This window comes from Hypomesus nipponensis, chromosome 5, assembly GCF_054491055.1.
Source record: "Hypomesus nipponensis isolate SF chromosome 5, ASM5449105v1, whole genome shotgun sequence".
Classification (NCBI taxonomy): domain Eukaryota; kingdom Metazoa; phylum Chordata; class Actinopteri; order Osmeriformes; family Osmeridae; genus Hypomesus; species Hypomesus nipponensis.
Genome location: NC_140365.1, coordinates 11030224 through 11042429, shown reverse-complemented (window position 1 = coordinate 11042429; position 12206 = coordinate 11030224). Strand labels below are relative to the sequence as shown.

Below are 12206 nucleotides of genomic sequence, written 5' to 3'. Positions count from 1 at the left end.
ACATTTGGTATTGTAGCAATACTAGGTGATACACTTAGGTCTGGGTATATTAGTAAGGAGAACCTATGGTAGTTAGGTGCAGAAAGGGTCGCCATCTTTCACGTTCTACAGTTCCAAGTGTTTGTTGTACTTACTACTGATGCTGCCAAGTAAACATTTGTTAGGAGAATCCATCTTTGGTTTTAACTTTTGATCAACACAAAAGGCCTGCAAAAAACAACCCCCTTTTCACAATATAATGATAAAAAATGGAGGTGGTATGTTTGTGTGCTCTGCTGGGTCTTGTAATTTCCAGCCAATACATGGTTTTAAGTTATGAAATAAAAATGTCCTTAATTTTACAGAACTTCAGTATAAAGATCATGTGTTAATCCACAAGCTGACAGGTAGTAAACAAATGTTGAGCTTTTAGTCATTAAAACGTCTAGACCGTGAGAATGTGAACTGCATGATGAACTGTGCGTTTCTTCAGATGTGTTTGTTTTGAATGGAAGGAACTGTCTGCAACATCAGACCACCTTTTTTAGCAAACAAGAAGCACTTAGCTAGATGCCTGAATGTCAGAACAGTGTCAAAAAACATTAGGCCTACATACCGCATGAGATACTTTCTGCCTCTTCGTTGAACAACAGGCAGAGTCAAAGCCACGCTTTTAATTTTGAAGCAATTTTATGTCTGTTTCATTACATAACTCCATTATCTATCTTGTCCATTTCTCTCTGTCTCTCTATTCTTCTCTGTTCCCATTTCCCTTTTCTCTTTTTCTTTTTATCTCCATCCCTTCCTTGTTTGCCATCCCTTGTCCAAAATATTTAGAGCCAGAAGCTCATCCAGTGGCTGGCTCTATTGAACCACATTGTACTTCTGCTACATTGCCGCAGCATTGCTTACTGAATGTGTAATCCAATTGTGTTCTTAAACAGGAACAAAGCGAAATCAGGTAGGCCTGGAGAATCAAAGATCCTAATAGGAACAGACAAGCCAGTGCGAAAAAAGAAAAAGGGGAAAAAACATGAAACCACGCATAATGTTTCCAGGTACATGGAGGCAAACTCTCCCTGACTTGTGTCTATGACAGCATGTCATAAAACTCTTTGAGAGGGAAAGTAGCGCCCTCACCTTCCGTGACTCCTAACCCAAGAGACTCACCTCCACACAGCCACAGAGGCCAAGGAGCTTATAAACACAAGAACCAGAAAAACACCTCTTAACCTTACATGCATTAGCATTACCTCAGAATAAGACTGGATGGGGTACGTGTCCACAGGGTTGAGAAGGTGTGTGTGTGGGGGGAGGGGGGGGGCTTTTAGGGGAACAAACCCAGGGACAGAACTGCTTAATATTCTGTTCATCTCCAGGAATCAATGGGTGGGATATGCTTTGTCAGTTACTGACAGCCCCTACCGACGGCCCTGAATCTCAAGTTCTCCGATGGATAAGTCAAAGCAAATATTAATTAGCCAAGGAAGGAAGGAAGGAGGGCTTTATAGCATTTAAGAAAAAGCCAGCAGCTTGTCAGAAACACTGGCAGGGAAGGAGGATGGGGCTGGGGTAAGATGGGCTGGAGGTTTGGCAGTGCATATCTTCTGGTGCAACAGATTGAGCTTGGTCAGATTTCAGTACACACGTTAGTCACCTGGGGGATGGAGGACGTCCAGGTTTCTTTGCTTGTTCAAAGCTTTTCAGATTACCTGAACACCGGTTTCGGAGTAGTCCCTAGCAAAGGGCATGTCACAACAGAAACTATCAACAGATGTCTAACATTTGGAACGTCTTGCACACCTACCCTAACCCTGTTATGAAGTGCTTTGATGTGTGATATCAAAGTGATAATGGATAATGTAATTATAAGAGGCAGTGAAGAAAAAAGGAGGCGCTCAGAATAACTTTTTTGAGAAATATAAGTATTTATGTTATATCTACAGTATACAGTGCATCTAAATTCTAACAGTAGACAACAACTTGTGCATGTCTGTGCATACAAACAGCTATGCCTTCAAACTTTTGGGAGTTTTAGCAGTCACTTTAATTACTTGACAGGTTTCTCTACACTACAGCCTGAGGCTGAACAAATTAAACATGTGTATGGAAACACTTATTACATAATTAATACAGCTTACTTTATCGGCTCTGTATATCACGTTGACAACTACTTTTCTACTTCTCTTCTTTTCCCCTCAGGAGCACCCGGGACAGCGAAACGGAAGACGACGACGATGACAAGCGTGTGAGTCGCGGCTGTACCCTGCAGTTCCAGCGGGCCGAGGTCAAGGTGCTGACCCAGTTCCACACCACCTCCACTGAGGGGACTGACCAGGTCATAACCATGCTGGGGCCCGACTGGCAAGTAGATGTAACGGACCTGGTACAGGACTCCCTGAAGGTGGCCGACCCTCGGATAGCGGAGTTAGTGGACCGCACCGTCCTGGTGGGCCTAGAGCTGGGCTCCACCACGCTAAAGGTAAAACACCCGGGAGTTGCCTTTCTGTTTAAAATTTAAAATAAGTAAACATTTGAAAATGGACACCCTTGACTGCTAACCTTTTTACTCACAGTTCCATAATGGAGGATAGCCTCTCAGATGAGAACAAGGTAGCTAGCTGTCATACTTTTCCCCAACGGTTTACACTTGCAAAAGAGGAGGAGGAATGAAAGCTACGTTTACACTTGAGATGAAATGATAAATGAGATCTGACTGTTGCTTCTGTCCTTGAAGCCACTCACCATGGCTTCATCTGTATAGACATAGGCTATACATGCTCTGTGGCAGCTTAATGTACCACTGTGCAGCCTCCTGCCTCTAACTTGCATGATTGATGGTCTAGAAAACTCAAATTATTGAGGACTGAAAGCAATTAAAAGATCTCTAGCTCGCGGAATGTTGTACTGGGCAGAGAGACTGCCGGACTTGCCTGGTCCTAGAAAATGTCTTGCACTTCTGTGCAACCTATTGAGATATTCAGCCCCTTACACGATTTGAATCATCGATCCTCTCAAACTAAATTATTTTATTAATTTGCTCATTCATGAAAATGAATGAGTTGTAGGGACCTTTTTTTTAATTAAATGAATGTCCTGTGGAAGACAATCAGTTAATAGGAGCAGAGTGCTTTAGGAAATTTGATAATTGGCCACCATTTAATCTGATAGTCTTGACTTTTGTAGGTGCTCGTTTTTGTATGGGCTGCCAAAAAAGTACTTTATTTCAATACACACATGCAAAAAGGAAAGGTTTACCAATTAAATGGAAACCAGCAAGGCCATTAACAATTAAAGGAATAGACTAAAGGTACTTTTTCAGAAAAAAAACGTCTCCCACCCTATCCTCCTTGAAAGCAAATGATTGCCTGTGCCTGAAAATATGGCACTATAAAAGGTTTGAGTACATCCATATACTTTTTGGTGTTTCTTTTACATGACACACTACTTTTTGCCCCTCAATTAGTTCACACTCTTATTGTTTCCACTTCTCTCTTTCTGTCTTTATCTTTTTGTCTTCTATCTTAAATATAGAAGCTCCTTGTTTTCTACTAATGGCCTTAAAGAGGATGAAATAATCTAGAAACATAGCATTCAGGTCCACTAATAGTACTCATCTTTTGACCAAACTGTTATAGGGGACAAGGACCAAACTGGAAAATTAACACTATTCAATAACGGAGAAATGCTTTGTACTACTCTCTACATTTAAGGGTATTTACATCCATTAATCATGAACCAGGACTAATGGAATTACATCCAATTTAATCATGGTCCACCCGTTTTAGGGGATCAAATTTATTTGACCAGTCCCTGAATAAAGTAACTTTGGCTTTTCTTAAAAATGTATTTGTCCCTCTCACTTTTTATATCCCCATTGCTGTTTTTGATACAGGAGTAAAAAGCCCCCAAGAAAAACAGAGTAAACAGCTCTACTGGTGATCTATCATTCAGCTTTGATAAACTTTAGAGGTCATGCAGTTCCATACTTTTGTCCACCCCAGGGTTAAATTTCTTTTACTATAAAGAAGTTGAGTTCAATTAGCTGGAACACTTAAAGATGCTGTAAAGCAGATTCCATGATTTGCCTCTCAGTACATTATATACATATACAAATGCGTTCCTGAAAGCATGTGCAAAGCGCGAATACTTTGTCGCACTGCAATGTGGAGTTAGACCGTTGAACAGTTTCTCTCCCGTTTTCAGCTCAGGTTTTGTATAGGCGGAGCAAAAACCCAACCTATCTACGTCACAGCGACCAATCTACGTCAGATCACAGACAGTTGCATTCTGTTACTCAGCTGGTATGATGCAAAGACAAAGTAATTAACACATCAAACACTCAGGGCCTCATGTACTAACGCGGTTGCACCCATTTCAGCCGTATTTGAATCGCAACGTGCAGGTAAAAGCATGGCGAGGTATGTACAAACATGCCGCACTGAGGTAAAAGCGCAAACTGCCTGTTGCGGGAACTGAAAATGGCAAATTGTGTTTTTCCGTGTCATGCATTTGCATTCATGGGAGGGTCAAGGGAAAAGTGAGAGTTTCCCATAAAGAGATGGGAGGGGATGCATAAAGTGAAGTTAAATGTGTTTTATAGGTTTTGCTTTTAATTATTTATTGACCTGGATCTTTTTTTTATTTTTTATCATTAAACTTATTTTTCAAAAAACTTTATATTAAAAATCTAAATGTGTTAATTTCTCTCCCAAAAACCCACTACAGGACACTATTTAAAAGAATATTTTCAAAAAATTCTTCTGGGGGGAACATGCCCCCAGACCCCCTAGTTTTGCTGGGTCACAGGAAAAATAATAGTTTTCATCAAGGGGCTTAGCCCCCCCAAAAGTGGGAACCTAGATTCGCCCCTGGCCTTGGTATAATATTTAAATTCGCTGTTACCTCATGAACAAGCACATTAATTTCGTTATCACTAAATCTTTGTCTTTGCTGGTTGGACTTCGATCCATGATAGAAAGAGAGCAGGAGGCCCATTCAATTCCGCGTTTAAATGCTTGCAATTTACGGTATAGTCGGATGAACTGCAGGTTAGGTAAATACAACGTAAACTGAAGTATCACAGCGTGCGCTATCTGCGGGTTGGCCATGGCGCTGATAACGCTACATTTGCAAATGTACATATGAGGGCCTCAGACTCAGAGACTGCAGGTAGGTCTGATCTGATATCTGCAATTGATTTGTTTCATTCGAGTTTGGATGGGTAGTTAACAACACATGCTTCTGTGGTGTGATGAACTTAAAACTCATTTTCAATTCCACTTTATAGCATCTTTAAGCACATAAGTTCATTTGATCAAACAGTATGCATCTGGGAATCTTGACTACAGAGCATTTATAATCAGCATTTATAATCATACGATTTCACTGTATGCTAGTCCAAGCACTTGTCCTCTCCATGTTTGAGAACTGCAACTCGCTGCTCGCCGGTCTCCCAGAATGCGCAACCCGCCTTTTTCAGAGGATTCAGAACACAGTGGCCCACCTGGTCTACAATCTACCCAGACGCTCCTATGTTACTTCGCTCTCCCTCCACTGGCTACCCATCATGGCCGCATCAGATTCAAGACCATGGTACTGACCGTCCGAGCAGTGAACGGGACTGCACCCGACTACATCAACTCTCTCCTGCATCCTTACACCCCCACCCGCCACCTACGATTTTCTTCAGACAAACGCCTGGTGGTCCCACCGCTCCAGACCGCCCGGTCCCAACACAAGCTCTTCTCCTGTCTGGCCCCCCAGTGGTACATGCTCTTATGGTTCTTCCCTTTGCACTTATTTTTGTTGTTCACAATATGTGTTTCATGTTTTGGCTACCCGCAATGTTTTTGGGGCTTTTTTGGGTGTGCTTTGCCTTTGGCAAGGGCACAACCATTGTTATCTCACATATTATTATTTGTATTTATTTATTTTCCCACCCCTAAAACTTTGTCAATATTTGGACTACATAGGCAACCTAAGTGTCAAAAGTTTCGTCTTGGTAGCGATTGAGTTGCTTGTATTGGGATTTACGTTCCGTTGCACGGTTTAGTAGAAATTATGTTTTTGTGGCGAAAAGTGAAGCTAACGGTGGCTAACTTGCTACCCACAGTCACTGACGCCACTAACGTCAAGAAAACTCGCGTGACTATCTCTAGCAGAACATTTAGTTTAACAGCTGTTAACGATCGTTAACTTCTGGGAGATGGCTAGGCTAACTTCTTTACAGCAAGGCAGCTGCAGAAACGCCACAAGCAAAGAGGCCTGGGTGATAACTATTTGCTCATTTTACTTTGTGATATGACACACAATTGTGATGTGTAATGTACAATATAAGGTAATATTATTAAGGAAGTACATCTACTTTCGGAAACGGTAGGCTAGTCTACAATTTCACTGTAGCATTAGCATCATGACATTAGCCTCTGTTGCCCGGGCAACACATACTACTGCGGTCAATGATGCATCTGTTTTCGATCGTTAAAATAAACATTCCTCACACATTTTTGTTGTAGGATTTATTACGACATTAGATTGCAACTAAACTATTTGTTGGTGAAATTATCATTACCTGTGGTTTCAAACCAGTGTAGCTCACTGCAACGCTGTACTGTAGCCTAGTCTAGAAGACTAGCTAAAAAAAACATCTCCACAGCTGTTAACAGTTCGTAGGATGTCAAACGGCGGCACATGTTCGACACTATCCCTTACTTCAATCAAAAGTCTTTCAATAGGTGAACCTATCTGACTGGTGACTACTAACCTGAACTCCATTGCCACAGCCTAAACTTTGTCAATCTGTTCATGAAAATAATTCATTTCAGCCTAGACCGTACAACGGAAGTATAGTTAAATCAAATTCAACCAACGCAATCGCTACCAAGACAGTCTAGTAGTAGTAGTAGTAGCAGAGAATGTCTAATATAGAGAGAACTGCCACTCTCGGGAAACTTCCGGGTTCTGAACTGGTTGAAGTTCCATGTGAGGGCGGCGCTAACGAGCGAGTGCAGAATGAATGGAGGTCTATGGAGCTATACCCCTCAAAGTCCACTTTTCTCAGGATATAATTTTTTGTCTAGTAATTTGAATTCTGAATTCGAAAGGGGAGGCAAAAAAAATACACACTGCTGGCTGTTCGATTTTTTTTAAAGTCGCCTTTCTGTTCTAAAAAGCTTTTGAAAATGTAATTGACGTCATACACATCGTACGACCAGAGCTACTGCTTTACGGCAAGCTCTGGTCACTTACTTTTTTCTCTCAGGGCATCGACAACACAGCTGACAGGTTAGGCTCTTCTTGTCAATACACATGCTAGAAAGAGTTTTGGCTTGCTAATGTTGCTAATGCTCTGACATTCTGATTCCGCATCGGATGCCATCAAGCAAGAGCTCTGGTCGTATCAGTCCTTCACTAACCAATCAGCATTCATTAGCAGAATGCTAGCGTGTTATAGGCAACAACGACTCACCCTGTAAGAAATCAAAAGGACATAAGTACTCGTTCATTCAACTTTCGACCTATAATCCATGTTGAACATGCAAAAACTACAATCAAATCGGAGATTTCTCAACGACAATCAGGCAAAAGAGACAAATTTAGCCGTTTAGCTCCATAGACTCCCATTTAACATGCACTCGCTCGCGATCACCCCCAGTGGAACTCTGGTGGAACTGCAACCAAATTCGGTACAATGGGGCTTAATAGGGAGTGGCAAGGCTCTCCTTAAACAGGCTCTGGTAGTAGCCTACAATTTACCGGGGCAGCTTCTGCACACAGCAGGGCTATATCGCATTTTGCCTTGTTACTGACAATGATCGCTACCACTGACATTTTTATGAATGAGTGATCTTCCCCTAAATAAATGTCAAGCTTATTTACGTTTTTGGGGGCATATTTTCAGTTAGCAGATGGTAGGCCTACTATTGAATCGCGATTCCATATGAGATAATTACTGCTGGTAACGTTGTTGTTAAAATAAGCTTCAAAGGGGGTTCTTTATTAATGAATGAATGCAATATGAGTCGGCTAAATGCCTGAAAATATCACGAGAAGGGAAAAACTTACATTGACATTTGAGTCATACAGATTAGGTCAATTTTTACACCGGTCTGCCAAACGTTTTCGTTTTAATTCAACTATGAGGTTGCTGATCACCATACTACGGTGGCCCTGAAGTACAAATCACACCCCCTAATATGAGTGCATCCCCCAAATGAAAACACTCCCCCCCGAATACGAGTCAACTCCCCCCAAATCGGATGACTTGTTCAACTCTCCCCAATACAAAAACACGCTCCCCCAAATGGAAAACAACATTACATTAACTCAAAAACACATTACATTAACTCTGAACGGAAAGGGTAGGTATTAAACTTCAGCGCTGATTGGATGCAGTAGGCTAACCAACAAGAAATAAGAAATTGATCGACAGAAGTACAAAATGCAATAGCCTGACAGAGTTACGTGCACCATGCCATTTGTTTGGCTATCGAAGAATGTAGCAAATCGTAGGATAGCCTACTTATGCAAAAGTATTGCGTGTTAAATGTAAAAATCGATAGCCAAACAATCCTGGTCCACGTTACTCTGTCATTGTGGCATTTCGTTAGCCTGACGTTGTCATACTCATAATTCTAGTCAGAATATGAGTCTGAGAACTCTCCTTTGGGCTTTGACTACGGGGCGTGTTTCAAACGAGCCTGGAAAACAAATGCCTCTTCGCTCAATTGGATAGACCTACAACCAATCAGAGCAAAGTAATATGTTGTTTGTTCAAAACAAATTCAACTTAAGCGCTCTTTTGTGACGTGGGTGATTACGTTACTGTTGATCATCTGTCCATTATCGTATAAAGCCTGCCCTGGCAATTTCATTGGTACGCCCAGATTCTGGTTTTTTGTAGTTGTTCCCCAATACGAGACCCTCCAGACCCAACTTCCCGACCAAATTTTTTTTGTGGGCAGGGAGAAGTTGGGCTGGCAGCCAGGCTAGCATTTCGTTCTAGTTGTGGACAAAATTAGTTTTTTCTTCTGAAAAGTCCTGCTTCCTTCAATTGCGTTTTTAGCGTGTGCATAGTATTTATTTTAATATTGTGAAACGTTAACAGCATATCTAAGATTATTTCATAGGAATTACCCTGATTAAAATAAAGAGTATAGTGTCATGACTCTGAATTGTCATTCAGAGTCACTCTGATTGTCACTCTGAAAGTTCATGATATTGACAGAGTAGCCTACTTGGACTAGTTGTTTGGCTATCGATGTTTACATTTAACACGCAATTTATGCTTTTGCAAAAGTAGCCTATGCTACATGCTTCGATAACCAAACAAATGTCCTAATGCACGTAACTCTGTCATTTTGTACTTCTGTTGATCAATTTCTTATTTCTTGTTTGTTAGCCTCCTGCATCCAATCAGCGCTGAAGTGTGTATGTGAAGCGTTGAATGTGTTTTTGAGTTAATGTAATGTCGTTTTCCATTTGGGGGAGCGTGTTTTTAAGCAGCCACACAAACGATTAGTTTCTCCTCCACCTTGAAACCTTTAAAGCTTGAAATGTTTACCATGGTTGCTACGTTACGAGAAACAAGAAAACACTCCGATTGGCCATTGCTAGCGAAAATCACACCTCATTTGCATAAAGTTGAGAAAATCTCAACTCTGTCGCGTTGCGTTGCTACCCACAATGCACCACACAAGCGATTCGCCTGGCTCCATAGAAAATGAATGGAAAACATGTTGTTGCTCGCATCGCGTCGCTGCGGTGTGAACGCACTGTTAGTATTTTGAGTTGAAGGGGCGAATCTAGGTTCCCACTTTTGGGGGTGCTAAGCCCCTAGATAAAACCTATTATTTGTGCTGTGACCCAGCAAAATTAGGGCCCCCAGAAGACATTTTTGAAAATATCCTTTTAAATAGTGTCCTCTAGTGGGTTTTAGGGAGAGAAATTAACACATTAAAATTTAAAATATGAAAGAAAAAAAATGTAAAAAGTATTTTTCATTTAAAACATTTGGGGGGGCTAATGAAAGCTTTGGCTATCTATGAAATCTTTATAAATAATAAGTAGGCTATGCATTTTTAGATAAAGTATACAGAAATATCAGTTGTAAAATGTAATTTAAATACGGACCCCTGCAACCAACGCAAGCAAGCACACCCTACAATTTCCCCAGAAATTGTACCCTCTCTAGTTGTAGTTATTATCAGTGACCTATGCACTTTGTAAAGCTCTCTCTTGGAAGTCGCTTTGGATAAAAGCGTCTGCTAAATGAATAAATATAAATGTATTTACCCTCTCCTTCGCTCTCATCCTGTCCTTCTATGTATCTTGCTCATGATGTCAAGCAAAACCATCGTAGAAAACTTTCTGCTAGGCTGGGTATCATTTTTTGTTGGATATGTCCCTCCTTTTCCTCATAGCGTCCTCAAGTCATGTCATTTATATGTATGATTTCCTGATGAGGAAAAATAAAGGAAGAGAGAGAGAAATAGAGAAAGGGTGAGTGCAAAAGAGAGAGAGGGTGAATAGAGTGAAGTTGTCTGATTCTAAATGGTCTGAGGAAAAGAGGAGAAAGGGAGGTAGAAAATGAACAGGGAGCCATAGAGCAAACATTTCGAGAAATATAGCAGTTGTGTGTGTGTGTGTGGGGGGGGGGTGGTTGGGGCTGAGATTTTAATTACCACAAAATATTGAAAAAGTGTGAGGATGCCGATGCCCACTATGATCAGTTGATTTAGTATTACTGTAGCTCTTCTCCAACAGCAATGACAAAGCCAAATTCGGATAAGGACAAGGGCAATATTTAGATAACTAATGATGTCTGTGGGTGAACAAGCAATTGCGGTAATGAGGAAAAAGTCCCCACAAAAAAACACCTTCCTTTGATGCCAAACCTGTCAGCTAATCTGAAAGAGAGCTTCTTGCATATCTTGACACGTTCCAGACTGTCAGACTTTATAGATGTGAGGAATGGGAGAACACAGCCCGACTTAAAGTGTGAGTACATAGGGTAGTAGTGAAGGGCGAGTCAGCATTCAGTGCCATGATTCCAAGGTATAAAAGTGCACCTTTGAAAATAGGGTGTACAGATCATAACAGGTGCAAAGCTGTGGATGTCTATAATTACCAAAGAGCTTCTTGTGGGGCAGGGTGGGGAGTGGAATCACATTTTCACATCTCTAACACACTCACATTCTGTATAGTCCCTCAAGTAAGCAAGTTTACTGGGTGACAGATGGACACAGATACATGCATAAACAAACACGCATAAACGCATAGGGTCTGAATGCTCCCCCCTCCCCCTCACAGGTGGAGTCTCCACTGGCCGTGGAGGTAGTGCTGGGCGAGACTAGCTTCTCCGTCACTGACGAGAAGGTGTCCATCCAGGAGCTGCGCGTCCATGCCATCTCCAGCCTGGCGCTGGTGCTTCAGCCCAGCCCTGGGAACAGTCACACAATGGTCGCTAAGGCAACTGGCCTGCAGACACTCACCGCACCAAAGCAGGTAAGGGTACACCCAGGGACACTTATCAGGATGAATGGATGTAATAAATGCCTTGCTGGTGTGACTCTGGATGACCAGTATTGGCCTGTAGTTCTACCCTGTTGAGGTGGTTGCTACTGTCACAGCATACATGCGCAGACCCTCCTATACGCTAACATACGAACACTATTTTATAATAAGTATTAACACATAATATGTGTTTGTATGTTAGCGTAATTAAATTCTGTACTGATATGGAAAATTATCTACAAGGAACGAAATACAAAGGGCTATTATCAATTTTTTTCCTTTTCATTTATTGCACTGGTAAACTGTTGGTTTGCACTGAGTGAACACAGTTGTTTAGCAAGGGCAATCATTTACGAAGTTCCTGGGTGGGCACTTGTAGAGTGAGAATAGTACTGGATGTTTTGTGTACTTTTCCCTGCAGTCAAAAATTACTTTAAGCACTGAGAACAACCACAAATTCAGAACATTTGAAAAACGTATTTTTTCAGAGCACATGACCAGAAATACTCATGTTCAATGAGGAATAAAATGTGGTGTGCTCTCAGTTGGGAGTACAAATGTATTTTTTGAAATTGGTGCCCTTTTGAGAACTTACTTGACTAGTAAGTTGACAAACGTGACCTAACAAATGTATTTTCCAATAGGAGTGTGCTTCTGTAGAGAACCTCTGTGAGAAGTCTGGGAAACTGCATGCCTTCCCTATATGAGAC

At 41.4% G+C, this 12206-nt stretch overlaps 1 protein-coding gene across 1 annotated transcript in view; it reads left to right on the top strand.

Annotated features, from left to right (window-relative positions):
- The window catches only part of tmem132e (transmembrane protein 132E), a 77649-nt gene that overhangs the window by 58264 nt on the left and 7179 nt on the right, over positions 1-12206 (top strand). Inside the window, exons 7-8 of the mRNA XM_084698776.1 lie at positions 2182-2461; positions 11293-11487. Coding sequence (XP_084554902.1) covers positions 2182-2461; positions 11293-11487 — 475 coding nt within the window. The remainder of the gene's footprint in view (positions 1-2181; positions 2462-11292; positions 11488-12206) is intronic.